Raw genomic sequence first — 16,783 nt, forward strand, 5'->3', positions numbered from 1 at the left:
GGTGGGCTGGGGTGGGGAGCTGACATTTCCCAAGACCTTCCTGCCCCAGGATCCTCCTGCCACTGTCCTGCCACAGGACCCCCTTCATCGTGGTCCCAAGGCCCTGAGCACTCTGCCCTCTGCCGGCCTCTCCAGCCTCACCTCCCACCCATGCCCACTGGCTTTGCGGGCTTCGGTCACCATGGTCTTCGCTCAGATTTTGCTCTCCCCACAAGCCTCCCTGCTTCAGAGCTTTTGCTCATGCCGTTTCCTCTGACTAGACACCCCTTCCCTTACTTCCTCACCCTGTTGACTCCTCTTCGTTCTCTAGTGCTTGGCTCAAATGTGACTTCCGCAGAGGCATCTTGGGCCCCTGGGGGACAGTCACACCCCAGTGACACACCTTCAGAGCACCCTGCACTTTTCCCAGCTACCATACACACATGGTTAGCCAAGTAGCTGGCTGTTTACTATCCATCTAGTTCTGCCCTTAGACCTGTGAGAGGGGGTCCCTGCCCTGCCATGAGTCTCACTTTAGAAGGTTCTACTGTGGTACTGGAAAAGACTCCTGAGAGTCCCTTGGACAGCAAGATCAACCAGTCAATCTTAAAGGAAGTCGACCCTGAATAGTCGTTGGAAGGACTAATGCTGAAGCTGACATTCCAATACTTTGGTTACCTGATGCAAATAGCCAACTCGCTGGAAAAGATACTGATGCTGGGAAGGACAGAGGGTAGGAGGAGAAAGGGGTAAGAAAAGATGAGATGGTGGGATGGCATCACAGATTCAGTGGACATGAACTTGGGCAAACTCTGGGAGATGGTGTGGGACAGCAAAGACTGGCATGCTGCAGTCCATAGGGTTGCAGAGTTGGACACGACTTGGCAACTGAACAACTCTGGACATTCTCTGTGCCTCTCCCCCCAGAATGAGTACTCTGTGGGGTCCCCTTAGAGCCCAGGCCCATCCCTTTAGACCATGCTCCTGATATGTGGGACCCCATGTCCCTTCCCTCAGAGGGTGGACTGTGTGGGGCGACCAGGAACAGCAATTTGCACTCGTGGTTGGAATGCCCACGTGTGTCCCTCTCCTTGGGCCAGGATGCCCTGAGGGTGGGAAGATTAGGGGTGGGGCTGGGTTGAGAGCAGAGCCAAAGAAGTTAACGTTAGAACCTGGCTTTCCAGGTCATTGTAAAAGCATATTTGTCAGAGTGGGAGAATTACAACATCCCTGGTGGTCCAGTGGTTAAGAAACCACCTGCCAACGCAGGGACATGGGTTCGATCCCTGGTCTGGGAAGATGCCATAGGGCAACCAAGCCCGGGGCCCACAGCTACTGAGTCGGCATGCTGTAGAGCCTGTGCTCGGCCGCAAGAGCAGACACTGCAATGAGAAGCCTGTGCATCGCAACTAGAGAGTAGGCCCCAGTCTCCGCAACTACAGAAAGCCCGAGCACAGCAATGAAGATCCACAATGGCTAAAATAAACAATTAAATAATAACAATAACAAAGTAGGAGAATATTTTTTAAAAAATTAAACAACAAAGTAGGAGAATAGAACACATGTTACTGGTTCAGCTTGATTTATAACTTTACAACATGTTGACGTATGGTATGAAGCCTTCATTTGTACTCTTGCCCCAGGCCTGCTGGCATCAGGGGTGGGCTTGGGTCAGTCCCATCCACCAGGCCAGAAGCTCCACCAGGGAGGCAGTGTGTGGTATCCCTGCCCCAGAGCACGGTGCCGAGCACAGAAAAGCAGATAATAAATATTGGCTGCGAGAAACGAGTGAGATAATCCAAGTAAGATGCTTGGCGTGGTACAAATGTCAATAAATATAGCTTCTGTTGTTTGAACGCATGAACGGGTGGGTGGGGGAAGGAGGCCAAGACCCATAAACTGAGGTGGTTTGTGTCTAAGAAGGGAAGGGGGGCCCGATGACGCCGGGGTCGGGTTCACACTTCCTTTCCTGAGGTCATGCCTGCCTTCCCCCTACCCTGCAGGTCTCTTTCCCAGTTCTTCACAGCAAGGTGGGCACCAGGGAGGTACACGTGACAGCAAGGGCACTGAGAGGGGCTAGGATAATTCCTGCCAGTGCTATTATTCCTCCCCCCAGAGAAGAACAGCTGCGCAGACTCCCTCTTTGCCCTCAGGGACCTCCTCAGACAGAACCCACCAGCTTCGTTTCACTGCTTTACCCAAAAGGCCATGCTGTTGCGGGGAGCTGGGGAGCTGAAAGGACTGATGGCACCTTCACAGGAGGCTGTGCTCTGGTGTGACAGAAGGCCGAGCTGGGGAGCCCAATCACCCACCAGACCCAGAACAAGTCACTTGGCCTCTGTAAGCCTCAGTTTCCTCATCTGTCAAATGGGATTGTGAGTAGAAATGGTGTGTGTCAAGTGGCAGGTGCAGAGTACACATTTAGTGACCAGGAAGAACCCTTGCACAGAGCGCAAAGTGGATCAAGGGAGCGCAGAGACCCAGAACTCCAACTGGGAAAGTGGATGAAAATGGTGCACAGCCAGCCAGTGGCTGGGCCTGGCAGGAGCTTCAGCCCAGAGGCCTGGGGAAAAGCAAGTTCAGCCGCCCACTGGATCAGTCCTGTTTCCGCAGCAGGGAAGCTGTCACTTGCTGCTTCATGATGCCACGCACAGGGCCGGGGACCCGCAGGGTTGCCGTGAAGGCCTCCACGCCCTCGGCCACATCCCCGCCTGGCATCAGCAGCTGTCCCAGAAAACTCGCCCCCCACCCTGCATCCTCGCACGTGCCCAGTAGGTGGCGCTGTGGTAAAGAACAGACCCCAATTAACCTCCGAACAGGCCGACTCCCGGGGTGGGGTGTGGGGGTGGGGAACCCCCACAGTTTAAGAACTGCCCACCAGGGGTCACCATGCCCTCAGAACCGAGGGGCTGCAGAACTCGCAGCCGCCTACGGTCTGGAGGGAGGCGGAGGTCTCAGCCAGAGATAAACAGTCTAGCCGTGCGGCCTCCAGCTGCCCATGCAGGACCACTGTCGCCGCCCCCACTCCCAGGCCCAGCAGCTGGGGTGGGGCTGGGGGCTCGCGGTCAGTGCGGTGGGAAGATGTCCGAGCACTGCTGCAGGATGAGCTCCACCACCTGATTCTGGAACACCATGGTCATGGGCATGCTGGCTTCCTCCGTCTCGGGCCGCAGCAGCGTGGGCCCGAAGACTATGGCCACGTTCTGCACTGACATGCGGTTCCGTTCTCCGTGCTCGATCACCCTGCAGCGGGGGTGGGGGGTTGGAATCAATGTCCAGAGCTGGGGGGAGAGGGGTGGGGATCCCTCAGGCCCGCCTCCCCATTCCCGCGCAGCTCCCCGCGCTCACCGGCACAGGTGCTGGAAGAGCACCCGCAGCGTGTCGTGGTTAGGGACGGGCAGCGAGCGCACCAGGTCCCGCACACAGCGGAAACGCTTGGCCGGATCCTGTAGCTCTGGGCAAGGGTCGGGTCAGAGGGAGGAGAGGGGGGAAACATACGGGGCTGACTTCGGTATTTGGCGCGGGGTGGGGGGGGCCCTGGTCACCGCAGGAGCGTTCGTGAGGCCGCCCAGCCCCACCGTACCCTATCCGCCCCACCTCCCCCAGGCGCTCACTGATTGCCGCGAGGAACTGGCGGAAGTGTGAGAAGGGGAAGAGGGGCTCGGGCAGCTCTCGAAAGAAGAGCTTCAGGGCGCCGGTGATAACATGAACGTCCTCCCAGTGCCCGTCTTCCAGGTCCAGACGTTCATCTGCGGCGGGGGGGGTCGAGGGGGTAGGGAGGGAAGGAAGAAGAGGTCAGCTCGTTCCTTCAAGCGCCTGCAGGCCTGGGGCAGGGCCAGGGGGCGGGCCTCACCGTGGTCCACCTTATAGCGCAGCTTCTGGATGGTGGCCAGGTTCCCACTGATGCGGTACAGACCGTCGATGTCCAGCCCTGGAGCGGAGGGAGACGCCGACCCCGCGTTCAGTGGCCTGGCGCTAAAGCCCTTGCTCTGATTCCTGCTCGGAAGCTCTCGTTCTTTCCCCCTCGACCCTGCGCCCCACCCCCTCCCTGGAGGTCTCCGTCTGGGGTTCTGGAAGGAGGCCTTCAGGCTCGGGAATGCCCGGCTGGTGCGGTTACATACCCCGGGCCTCGACGGCGCGGATGCTCTGCTGCACGAAGCGCGGCACTGAGCTCTTCTCGCGCTCACACAGCTCGGCCAGCGGACAGCCGAACACCTGGTCTGGGGGAGAGGCTCGTCAGCGCCGCCTGGCCCCTGGGCCACTGGCGCCCCGCTCTCCGGGTCCCTCGGGTACCTTTGATGTAGCCCTTCTCCCGCAGCGACTGCAGCGTGGGCCGCCTCAGCAGGAACTTGAGGAGCTTCTGCCGGACCTTGCTGATGTCACCCTCCAGACCTCCGGGCCCGGGGGTGGGCGGTGCTGCCCAACGCCAATGGGAACGCGAGGGCTGGGTCAGTCGTTGGCACCACAGTTGGTCGGCCCGGCGGCCCCAGCCCGGGGGTCACCGCTCCCCTTAAGGGTGTCTGCCATCCGCCTCCACCCGCCTCACCCCCACCCAAGCACACCTGCACCAGGCCGTGGCTCGTCCTCCCGCCAGCTTCCTAGGCGCTCACTGGACCCGAAGTTCACGCCGCTGTTCTCACTTTCCTCCTCGGGAGGCAGGTCTGCGGACTAGAATCACACAGTCTCAGAGAGGCAGAGCTTGGGGCCAACTGGCGGGGGCGGGGCGGGGGGAGCCCTCTGGGATGGGGTAAGGGACTGAAACGCCCTCCCAGCAGGCCTGGACTGAAGACCCCCAGGCAGAGAATTCTCTGTTCCCTTCTCCAGGTCAACTCAGCTTTCCTTCCATCAGGGAACCCCATGCATCCCTCACCCCCACCCCCCCACCCCCCCCACCCCCCCCACCCCCCGTTAGCTGCATGGAGCCCTCCAGGTGTTGGAGTCAGGCATCCTGTTCTCCCCCACGTTTTCTCATCCTGACTACCCCTACCACTTCCTGGTTCCTGGTCCCCTTCACCATCATTTTCCTTAGCTCTTCTGTACACACTCCACTAGGTCAGCATTTCGCAATACGTGGCTCCCAGTTAAATTTCGCAGTGTGAGCTGGGACCAGAGCACTGCCAACCACTTCACCAGCATCACCTTTCTGGATCTGGATTCCTACCATTATTAATATAGCCAAGCAGGGCATCCAGTGTTGCCTATTTCCTTAATAGGGAATAAGGATCAAAAAGCCCCAGGCTGTTTCCAGGTGAAGAGCTGTCAGAGTGGGCCTGCCCCATCTCTACTTATGCAATTGATATATTGAACTTAAAAAAATAGTAGACCCATCAATTCAGTCCTTTTAAATGATGTCTTCTGGTTTCAGCCTTTCTCTCCAGCCTGAGGTTGTTTACCAGAGTATTTACTTTTCTCCTGTCTCAGTGTGGAATGGGTCACTACTCTAGGATACCTGGACAGGTATCCTGTAGGGCCAACCCCAGGGGCTGGATTCACTTACTTAAGAAAGGCTGTTTCTTCAGCAGCCCATCTGTGTCTGCAGAGAGGACTACTTACCCACCAGTGTCATGGAGCTCCCAGTACCCAAGTGGAGGGCCCCATCCACAGTGGATACAGCTGCCCTGCATAATGGTTGGCCACCCCCTCCCCACCAGCCCTGGCAGCCCCCAGCTCTGCCTACCATCTCCTGGATGCCCTGGATGATGGCACTGTGCCAGGTGCTGATGATGGCCTCCGAGTCGTGCTGGATCAGGTATTCTGAGCCATCTCGGCTCCGAAGCTGGTGGGACACAAGTCACTCAGTCATCTCTGGTTTCCTGGGTCTGCCCCAGGGCTAAGCCCCAAGGGGGATACAGGGGTAGAGGTGATCTATTCCTGTCTCCAGGAACCCAAAGACTAATCGAGCCAGGTCCTCTCCCCAAGCCAAGGTATTCCACCTCCTTAAAGAAGTAGGTAACAGCATCTCTGTGTTACAGATGGGCAAACTGAGGCTCAGTGAGTTTAAGCAACTTCCTTATGGACACACAGCTAGTGACTGACGGAGCGAGGATCTGAGTGCAGCAGAACTGCATGGCTTAGCCATCTGGTGTGCCTTCCCTTACCCCATCCTGCCTCCCCATGGGAGGCCTACCCAGAGCAACAGCCAGCAAAAAATCAATGAAAGGAATTCCGTGTGGGAGGCCCTGAAGCCACTACTCTATACTATTGAGTTGCAAGCAGATATTAACCACCTGGGTTCTTTATCAGTTGACTGCTGTTTCTGTAACGAAGCCTACAAAGAACAAGGCTAACTTGGATGGATCTCTCCTCGGCCTCTGGCTCTGAGAACCAAGCCTTCAAGGTGGATGGGAATGGTTGGTTGCTGCAGCTCATACCAGCCCTGCCTTTGGGTCCTGTGAGAGAATAAGAGTCAGCAAAAACTGTCTGAGGGTCTTCCCTGGTGGTCCAGTTAAGAATCTGCCTTGCAATGTAGCAGACGCTGGTTGGATCCCTGGTCTGGGTACGAATATCCCCCATGCAGCAGAGCAACTAAGCCCATGCACCCCAAGTAGAGAGTCCATGCTCTGCAATGAAAGATCCATATGACACAACGAAGAACCTGTGTGCTGTAACTACGACTCGACACAGCTGAATAAATAAATAAACAGATAAAGCTGTCTCAGACAGGTTATAGCTTCCAGACGCAGTGCAGTGCTTTGGCTGTCTAATTATTTAACTTGGACTTGAATGAAATTTAAAATGCTTTTAAAGGCAAAACAAAACAAACCTGCATGTTCTACTCCATCCTCCTCTCTGCAAAGACCAGAGACCCTTCAGTGGGCAGAGAGCACAACCTCATTCTAATCTAAACGGACAGGGGCCCTATCTGTTATTCCAGAGAACGAATGGCCTAACAACGCTTCTAAAACAATTGCCATTCTTTTCGGCAGCTGTCTCAAAAGTGGTAATCAGTTCACATTCGAGTTTCATATGGAAGGCAAACCTGTCTAGTTACGTATCAATATATACGTACAAGACATCCATTCTGTTGAATGCACAGGCAGCTATTGTCAAGCCAGCTATTGTCAGGGGCCACTAGGACAACTAGGAAGACCAGCCATCCTCGATGATACAGTATTTAGGGTGGTCTCCTGAAAAAGGGCTTCCCAGGAGGCACTAGTGGTAAAGAACCTGCCTGTTAATGCAGGTGAGATGAAAGAGTTCTATATCTGGGTGGGGAAGATCCCATGGAGGAAGGCACAGGAACCCAGCCCAGTATTCTTGCCTGAAGAATCCCATGGACAGAGAAGCCTGATAGGCTACAGTCCATAGAGTCAAAAAGAGTTGGACACAACTGAAGTGACTTAGCACGCATGCATGCTTGAGAAAAATCCGAAGTGCCTACAGGTGGCAGGCTTCCCTGATAGCTCAGTTGGTAAAGAATCTGTCTGCAATGCAGGAGGCCCTGGTTCAGTTCCTGGATTGGGAAGATCCCCTGGAGAAGGGTTAGGCTACCCACTCCAGTATTCTTGGGCTTCCCTTGTGGCTCAGCTGGTAAAGAATCCACCTGCAATAAGGGAGACTTGGGTTTGATCCCTGGGTTGGGAAGATCCCCTGGAGAAGGGAAAGGCTACCCACTCCAGTATTCTGGCCTAGAGAATTCCATGGACTGTATACCCATGGAGTCACAAAGAGTCAGACACAACTGAATGACTTTCACTTTCACTTTTTTTCCACCCCTGAGTGGAGGAAAGATGACTGCCAGCCAGTGGGAAGCCGGGGACTCCAGGATTTCCATTCCAGACTGTCAGCCTTCCTGTCAGCTTGAGGCGCTTCCAAGAACACCATCTGCCTTCTGGTCTTTGCCAGAAAAGACAACTCAGAAGCGTCTACTCTGAAACTTTCATCAAAAACCCAGTCAGAGAGGTGACATTCAGAAAGCACTGTTTGAAGACTTTCCCCCCAGTTAAAATATGATGTCCCACCTCAACCTGATGTTCACAACAGACATAGCTAGTCGATCACAGAGCTCTACTCGGTGGAGTCTGGGGAAGGCTCCAGACCTACTGATCAGAGCTCAGGAGATACAACTGGTTTCCAGCTCTGCTCTGTGGATTGTTGTTGTTTAGTTCCTAAGTCATGTCACACCCCATGGACTATAGTCTGCCAGGTTCTCTGTCCATGGAATTCTCCAGGCAAGAATACTGGAGTGGGTAGCCATGCCCTCCTCCAGGGGATCTTCCTGACTCAGGGATAGAACCCGTGCTTCCTTCATTGGCAGGCAGATTCTTTGCCACTGAGCCATCAGGGAAGCCCCTGCTCTGCGGATACTCTGCTTCTGAAACTGAGTGAAGCTGGGTGAATCATCATTAAACGACACACTCAAGCTCCTTGCAGAACTGCTTTTTCTGAGCTGAAATGGAAGGTCATGCATTTTTTGGCTTTCAGCAAATGTTACCTGAAGCAACCCCAAGAGTCCCTTACTAAACTAGAATAGAGCTGCACACTAAAAATTTCTTCTAGAGCCAAGGGTTAGGAAAAAGCTTTGATTTCCCTCAAAATCTAGAATGGTTTCCCCCTCACTCCCCTGACCCAATGAGAGTCATGCTTCACTTTGGCTGCCAGGAGACCAGGAGCTGACTTTTTTTCAGCAACAATAACCTTAGTGTTTGTATATCCCCTGTTTCCTAATCCCACTCCACACTGCCCTCTTCCTCCAGCTTGTTTTTCCTGCTCCTGGCTTTTCAGTAGCTTTTACCACCTCACCTATATGCATTTTCATTGTGAGCTGCCTGAAAACACTTGGAGATTGAGGTGAAGGTGCTTGCCTGTTTAATTTCTCAGTCATGTTTGACTCTTTGCAACCCCATGGACTGTAGCCCACCAGGCTCCTCTGTCCCTGGAATTTTCCAGGCAAGAATGCTGGCTGGAGTGGGTTGCCACTCCCTGTTCTAGGGGATCTTCCCAATCCAGGGATCGACTCCGCATTTCCTACGTCTCCTGCGTTGGCAGGCAGATTCTTTACCACTGTGCCGCCTGGAGAAGCCCAGGTGAGGACAAGAGTAGTTTAAAAACAAGACAACACATGGATAGTGAAGGGTGTGGCCTGGGCCCCATCTGGCCTCTCTTCCTGTGGGGGAGCCTGAGAAATGTGTCCACTTCCCTGCCCTGGTCTATTCACTTCCATTTGGAAGCTGGGTTCTAACCAGCCAGAGGAGGTGTCCCAGCCTATCAGTCTGAGTAGGGGGGACCCAGCATCTCCTGTCTGTCTCAGGCCAAAGCAGTGGGATGAGGACTGCCCTTCCAGACATGAGTGTTATTCCCCAGGGACCTCTACTTGGGGACAAAGGGCTCCAAGGAGCTCTGCTCCTGGAGAGGGAGCTGCAGAAGCCTGATGCCAGGAAACACCGTGGACAGATCCCCAAGGTGGGGACAGCTTTGGTTTTGAGCCCCAAGAATTCCAGCCTTAGCTCTGCCAGGGTCCCCCTGCTCAGGGCTTGCTTAGTCAGGGTCCCAAGCCATCAGTAGGCTGCTTCTCCTTCTCCTTACCCCCACCACTCACCTCCAGCACATTCTTCTTGCTGGATTTGTCTTTGGGGGCCCAGGTGAGAGAGGCCCCCTTCAGGTCCACCGTGAACTCAGGGATGGAGAGCTTGGAAGGCTGCCTCTGCAGAGAAGGGGAAAAGAGTTGGATTTCAGGACACCTGCAGCTCAGCTCTGGCCTGTCACAGCATCCTGGCTCCAATCCACCGGGCTCCCTTGGCTCTAGGCACAATGAGGGTCATGGCCCTGGAGGCAAGAGACCCAAGAGTTCCTAGAATCATGGAGCCCGGGGGCTGGCTGGTTGTTTGCTATCTGCCCACTCAGGAAAGGAAAGGAAAGGAAAAAGGAGTGCAGTCCCATCTCTGCAAGCAGGTGCATCTGGTTTCCAGTCTCCTTGCCCACCAGGCTGGAGCTGTCCATCCTCAAGGACTGGTTCCCACACCCGACGTGACTGGATGTGCTTGTCCTGGGGTGATCTGCTCTCATCGCCCCTGCCAAGGCCCAGCTCCCTGGACCCTCACATTCCACGGTCTCAGACCTAGCCTTCAGCAAACCTGATTAAGCAAAGCCCCTCGGGAGTCAGGAGCAGATGGGGTGGCCCCTGCTCTGGAGGTCTGGGGCTTACCAAGCCACCAGCAGCTGAGTTTTTCGAGTCTTTGAAGAAAGTCAGGATTCCACCCTCCAGCACTGTCCAGGAGGCACTCCAATGCTTCTTCCTGGGTAGGGGCAGTGGTGGCAGGGCTTGGGTTGGTCCTGGGTTGAGGCGCCCCCTTCCACCCTCGGGATCAGGGCACAGAGTTTAAGAACTTGGGGCACCCAGTCATGAGAGGTGGACTCCCAGGGCTAACACCTGGCAGTCAAAGGGCTTTGGGCAAGTCATCTCTCTGTGCCTCAGGGTCCTCGCAGGATCTCATAAAGGGTTAATAAGAGCTTGGCATATAGGAGGTGCTCAGTGAACATCATCATTAAGGCCCACCCTGGGGTCTGGAGGGAGCTGAGCTCTCACCGGAGCCGCTTTCCTTTGTCCACTATCTTGGTGCGATGGAGCACGCCTGCCTTGTCCAGGGTCTTGATCTTAGAGAAAGAGGGCGACGGAGGAGGTAGTTAAGGGGAGAAGCCACTCTCCCTCTCAGCCAGCAGCTCCCCACAGGTTGGGCCTGAGTCTCCACTGAACCCTCTCTGCTGGCACCTGGCCGGTGGTGGGGGGTGCCTGCTCCCACAGAAGCCGCAGCAGCAGGGGAGACATCCTTCCAGCCCCCAGCCTTGTCCAGCTCTGAGTCTGGGACAACCCAGAACCCAGGTTCCTTTAGCCCAGGGTAGTGCTTGGGTCTATGGTGGAAATGTGCCTCCAGACCTAATCGCAGAACCTCCAGAAACACCCCAATTTTTCTGTGGGGTCCTGCCAGGTCCTACATGCCCCCTCCCTTACCTTCTCCTCTGGGGGGGTGGCCTGGGCTGGGGTCTCACTGTTCTGGTTGGATTTGTGGCTGTTTCGAGGGGCAGGGAGAGGGACTGGGACCTGGGGAGAAAGAAACTGTCATATTGAGCCCCCACCTCTCTCCCAGGCACTCTCCTTTCCCCAGTTGGTTACCTCGGGCAGGGCCCACTGAACGGAGGCGTCATCTGGATTGTAGAAGTAAGGCTTCCCCTGTTGGTTCTCCAGCCTTACCCACTGTGGGGAGAGGGATGGTCAGGCCGCTTAGTTCACAGGATAGGGGAACAAAAGTTTCTCTCCAGAGCCCAACACCGCCCCAAGGAGTTTAAAGGGGCGGCTGTGGGAGATACAGTCTTGGACTGGCATGGAGCCCGTGAGGGAACTTCACTATCGAGTGGTAAGGGAAGCGACCCCGCGACTGTCTGCGCCCATCTGTCCGCTGCCCCTACCTGTTCTTCGGTGATGTTGTTGGTGTACACCGTCTGCCCATCTGGGCTCACATGGCAAGACCAGCCTGGGGGCGTGACAAAGGGAGAGGCGGGGCCGGGCTCACTGAAGGAGCCCACGGGGGAATAGTCTTCCTCTGGGTAACTGGTCAGCAAATCAGGGTAGTCCGTCTCAGGGGTGGGGGGCTGCAGGGAGCAGAAGAGCCAGAAATTCTCAGAGCCAGGAGAATTTCTGGCGTCCCGCCCTTTCGGCCCAGGCCACGCCCCCTACCATAGTTTCCCCCCCCCAGCTGAGAGGGGCGGGGTCAAAGGCCCTCAGTGATAGCCCCACCCACCCACGACCAAGGCCCCTCCCTCTCAGTCCCCAGGGCTGTGCAGAGCCGGAGGCGGGGTCAGAGGCCCTGAAAGTCAGCCCCGCCCATCCGGGCAAGGTCCCGCCCCCTTCGAGCGAGGCCCCGCCCCTCACCCTCTGGTTGCTGGGGCTCAGGCTCTGCTGCATCTCCTGCTCGTCCTCCGGCTGGTCCTCGAACTCGTCCTCCCAAGCCGTCTCTCCCGTCAGCGGGTTGTAGAAGAACACCCTGCGGCTCTCCTCATCCCAGTACTGGCCCCACTCGGTCTCGAGGCTCTCGTGGCTGCCCACCGAGGCCGGGGACGTGGCCGGGCTGGCGGCGCCCTCAGCAGCCTCGAAGGGCGACTCCCAGGTGGTCACGCCCGTGTCCGGGTTGTAGTAGTAGGGGCGCCCGGTGCCCGCGTCCGTGTGTGTCTCCCACACCGACTCTCCCACACCGCGAGGGGCCGCGGAAGCGCGGGGCGATGTGGCTGGAGGCTGCCTCTCTACGTTCGCGTACACGGGCTCCGGGGGCTCGTCCACCTGCTCGAGGAGGAAGGAGACGTGACCTTCGGGCCTGCTCAGCGGCCACACTGTCCCCACTCGCACACTCGCCACTCGGGCGACTTTCAGCAAGTCTCAGCACCTCTCGGCCTCGGTTCCCCCAACTGCAAAATGTATGCCTTGCCCTCGCTTCGGAAATCGTAGTGAAGAGAGAATGAGGACTTGTTCTGGAAAGTGCTTTGTAAAATATGAAGTGCCCCAGAAGCGTGGGGCAGCTACATTAATTATTAACAATAGTAAAATACTAACAGGTAAATTCTCCCAGCTGCGCACTCACAGGTGTGAGTCAAAGACTGCGTAAAAACAGAGAAATGGCCTCAGGACACTTGAGGGCGGGGCCCTGCTGCCTTCTACAACCCCCACCAAGAACATCCAGCCTTCCCTCCTCCTTCTCCAACAAAGCTCCGGAACTGGAACCCACACTGCCTCTGGTTTTGGATTTGGAGCTGACACTTCCCCAGTACAGGAATTGCAGACCTCAGAATCCATTCCAGACAAGAGAAAGAGAAGAAGGAAGGGCAAAAAAAGAAAAAAAAGGGTATGCCTCTCTCCCCACCCCACCAAAGCAAAGTGAAGTGGGAGAGAGAAGCAGGGTCAAGAGCCGGATCCACCCACTCTGGCTAGGCAATCCACACCCCCCCCCCCCCCCGCCCCGCCCCGGCAACCCTTACCCTCTGGAGGGTCCAGTTAACACAGAATATAAACCTGGTCATGCTTGACGGGCGCAGGGCTCCCTGCTGCCTGCTGGGCAAAGTCTAATCCCTTACCAGGGCACCAGAGGCCCTCCATCACCAGACTGTCTTCCCCACTATATTTCCTGCCACTCCTGGCCCTTACCTTGAATTTTAAGCTCCAGTAGCACCCAGTTGCTAGAGGCCCCCACCCTCTCTGCTGTGTCTGCTACAGACCTCAGCTCATTCACACTCTGAACCTCTCCTTACCCGCTTTCTCACCTGGCTGACTCCTATTCCTCCTTTAGGACTCAGCTCAGGTGTCAGGTTTAAGACCTTTCCTGAGATTTCTCCTGTGTGACCACCACACCCAGCCTGCTGCTAAGTCACTTCAGTCATGTCTGACTCTGTGCGACCCCATAGATGGCAGCCCACCAGGCTCCCCCGTCCCTGGGATTCTCCAGGCAAGAACACTGGAGTGGGTTTCCATTTCCTTCTCCAATGCATGAAAGTGAAAAAGTGAAAGTGAAGTTGCTCAGTTGTATCTGACTCTTAGTGACCCCATGGATTGCAGCCTACAGGGCTCCTCCGTCCATAGGATTTTCCAGGAAAGAATACTGGAGTGGGGTGCCATTGCCTTCTCCCAGCCTAGTACCCATTAGAAAGAAAAATAATGACACTATCAAACTCCAGACAGCAGAATAGCATGAGATTAATACTGTGTTCTAAGAATGCATAATGTTACAAGGGAAAAGCAGATTTCAAAATGGTAAACTCGGGGACTTCCCTGATGGTCTAGTGATTAAGAATCCACCTTCTCACGCAGGGAACAAAGATTTGAACCCTGTTCAGGGAACTAGGAACCCCCATGCCAAGGGGCAACTAAGCCCATGTGCCACAACTACTGTGCTCATGAGCTTTAATGCCCATGAGCCCCAACTAGAGAGAAACCTGTGCACCCACATGCCATAATGGAGATTGTGTCCCTGCTGCAACTAAGACCCGATGCAGCCAAATTAAAAAAAAATTTTTTTTATAGTAAACTTGGCACAATTTCCATTTTGCATTTTTAAAGTAACTCTCCAAATTGTTAACAGAGGTTATCTCTGAGTTGTGTAATTATAGGAATTGGGTTTGGTTTTGTTTCAGTTTTTTCTTTTTTGCAGCAACAATTTTTTTTTTTTTGACAATAAGTCTCTTTAAAAAAACAAATCATAGAAGTTCCTCCATTTCTGTAACACCTTCATTCAGCTATAAACTACTCAAGAGGGGAAGTGCGTCCTGGTCAATGCAACCTCTCACTGGGCCTGCAAAAGCATCCATTTGGCCAGCAAAGATCTGCCTGCTGTGTGCCGGGCGCATGTCTGGGCACTGGGAATGCAGCCAAGGACAATCAGACACAAATTTGCCCTGGTGGGGCTGTCACACTAGTGCACACGCGTGTAAATGGTGTGTGGGGTGGGGAGGGAACCCAGCAGAGTGATAAGGAAATGCACCGCACCTCGGTGATGACTGCTGCTGACAAGCAAGCAAAAATAGAAGGGGGTGTTACCAGTTTAGATAGTGTGACGGGTCCCAGGCCTGGAGGCGGCAAGAAGACTTGAGCATTCCTCCCAGTCCACTCTGCTCCCTCGCCCCACAAACTCCTGTCTGGCTGAAATGGGACCTTCCACACCACTTCTTTTTTCTCTGTCCACAACAGATCTCCTGTGGCATCCTGTATTCCAACCACACCAGCCTGCTGACCCTCCCCCAGACACAAAAGGCATCTTCTTAATCAGTGTTCCCCGCCCACCCCTGACCTGTGCCTTTGCTCCAGAAGTTCCCACACTCTGGAACTGCCCCCCACCCCATCTCCATTCCCTGTCTGTCCAAGTCCTGATCCTCTGCTGTGCTCAGCTCACAAGTCTCACCTGGGGGAAGTGTGTTCCCTCCGGTGAGAAGTCTAACCAGCTGGCACTCTGCTTAGTCCTTCTGGTGGGCCCAATGGCGTTCTGCCTTGGTGGTCCATTCATTGTCCACCCATCTGTCCACCTTCTCTGCCCCCTCAAAGGCAGGAGATTCTTGACATCCACACCCAAGATGATGTAACTGACCACAGTTGAGCACCCAGCGGATGGTCCAATGCCCCGAGGCACACAGCCAATCCACCAGAAACACTCACTGCTTGAGTGAAAGTGATAGTGTTAGTTGCTCTTTGTTATCCCCTGGACTGTAGCCCACCTGGCTCCTCTGTCTATGCGATTCCTCAGGCAAGCATACTGGAGTGGGTTGCCATTCCCTTCTCCAGGGGATCTTCCCGACCCAAGGATTGAACCTAGGTCTCCTGCATTACAGGCAGATTCTTTACAGTCTAAGCCACCAGGGAATGCAAGTCATTTCCATGCCAAACTTAGCAACAAACAAAACCAAGCATACCTAGAACTTATGTGCCAAAACTAGAGTCTGTGAGCTGCGATGAAACTAAACTAAACCTGCATGCTGCAACTAAGACCTGACACAGCTAAATAAATATTAAAAAAAAAAGAAAAGAAAAGAAACCCAAAGACACCTGACACTTCAGGAGAGACTGGGGTTAGCTCTGAGCAAGAACTTCCTGAAAATGAGCATTCAGGCACAGAAACCAGGAAAATCCTTGGGAGGATAGGATGGAGGCAGTAGGTGGAGGCAGGTGGATAATCAGAGATACCTCCTACCCACCCCAGCTGGACCCACTGAGGCAATGACCTTGCTCGCCCCTGGGACAGGAGCTGGAAGGGAACCAATGAAGGAGACAGGCTCTAGGACACGGGGATTTCCAATTGGCCAGGCTGCTGGCCTTGGCTGAGTCCACGGGGAGTCCCAGGCTGGTTGGGCTGATGGGAATCTTGTACAAGGAACATCCCCAGCTGGTACATAGGAGATTTGGGAGGTAGAAAGTTAGCCCTGCCCCCCCACCCCCCACCCCGCCCATGTGACAGGGCTGTCAGCAGGAAGAGAAGACACAGAATTACACCGTGGGGCTCCAGACTGCAATCAGAGGCCAAACAGGGGCTGGGCAATGCCCCTTACAGGGAAGCGCAATCTAAGGATTGGTGCTGCCCCAGAGACACAGGCTGCCTGGGCAGGTTGTGAGGGGCCTTCTTGTGAGGTAGGTGAGTGGAGTCCAACCCCTGCTAGGGTGGCTGCAGCCCTGCAGAAAGAGCTGGACTGAAGTAGCCCTGAGGCCCCTTCAAACTTGAGAACTCTCTGTACAGCCCCCACAGTGCTACTAATAAAACAGAGGTGGCTTCCTCTCCTGGCACAGCCTTAGCCAGGTGCAGACTGGCTCTTGGAAGCCAGGCGGAACCAAGCTCTCCAGGCCCTCAGGCCTTCCAGGGGGGAGCTCGGACAGATTGGAGCGGGGCTGCCTCCCCGCCCCCAGCTCCTGGAGGCCCAGGCCAGATGCAGACACAGCCCATCCACAGGGCCTGTCTGGGGCACCAGGGGCTCTGGGGGCCCATACCCCAGGCAGGTGAGAGACACTGGGGACACTGAATGGGAAAGAAGAAGTGGTCTCCCACCTCAGAACCGAGAACAGAGCCAAGAGGGGCCCAGCTGTCACCACATCCAGCTACCCAGTTCCCCCAGCCCTCCAGCCACTCTCATCACCAGTCTCCTCCCTTTGCCCACAAGCAGGTGACAGGCTTGCCCCTTTCTCCACACCACCCCCCCCAACCCCGTCCACCATCCCCAAGCGGATCACTGCCTCTCAGCATCCCTATGCCACCCCCAGAGAGACAGGTGGGGCCTCAGAGAAGGAAAGAGTTTAGAAAGAAGGGAGGAGTCCCAACCTCCGTGAGGCTCCCAGCTCCTGACTCTG

General features: G+C 55.4%; 1 protein-coding gene across 2 annotated transcripts in view; it reads right to left on the reverse strand.

Moving 5' to 3' along the window:
* Positions 1-1,507: 1,507 nt before the first annotated feature.
* The window catches only part of ARHGAP27 (Rho GTPase activating protein 27), a 37,031-nt gene continuing 21,755 nt past the window's right edge, over positions 1,508-16,783 (reverse strand). Inside the window, exons 4-18 of one of the 2 annotated variants that reach the window (XM_052657136.1) lie at positions 11,846-12,250; positions 11,383-11,565; positions 11,090-11,170; positions 10,928-11,017; positions 10,505-10,572; positions 10,124-10,214; positions 9,518-9,622; positions 5,657-5,755; positions 4,542-4,647; positions 4,273-4,395; positions 4,101-4,199; positions 3,833-3,910; positions 3,594-3,728; positions 3,328-3,433; positions 1,508-3,222 (exon numbers count right to left, since the gene is read on the reverse strand). In XM_052657136.1, coding sequence (XP_052513096.1) covers positions 3,045-3,222; positions 3,328-3,433; positions 3,594-3,728; positions 3,833-3,910; positions 4,101-4,199; positions 4,273-4,395; positions 4,542-4,647; positions 5,657-5,755; positions 9,518-9,622; positions 10,124-10,214; positions 10,505-10,572; positions 10,928-11,017; positions 11,090-11,170; positions 11,383-11,565; positions 11,846-12,250 — 1,947 coding nt within the window. In that variant the 3' untranslated portion in view covers positions 1,508-3,044. The remainder of the gene's footprint in view (positions 3,223-3,327; positions 3,434-3,593; positions 3,729-3,832; positions 3,911-4,100; positions 4,200-4,272; positions 4,396-4,541; positions 4,648-5,656; positions 5,756-9,517; positions 9,623-10,123; positions 10,215-10,504; positions 10,573-10,927; positions 11,018-11,089; positions 11,171-11,382; positions 11,566-11,845; positions 12,251-16,783) is intronic. The other variant, XM_052657138.1, reaches the window with a different exon arrangement.

The sequence above is a fragment of the Budorcas taxicolor genome, chromosome 19 (genome assembly GCF_023091745.1).
Source record: "Budorcas taxicolor isolate Tak-1 chromosome 19, Takin1.1, whole genome shotgun sequence".
NCBI classification, from domain to species: Eukaryota; Metazoa; Chordata; class Mammalia; order Artiodactyla; family Bovidae; genus Budorcas; species Budorcas taxicolor.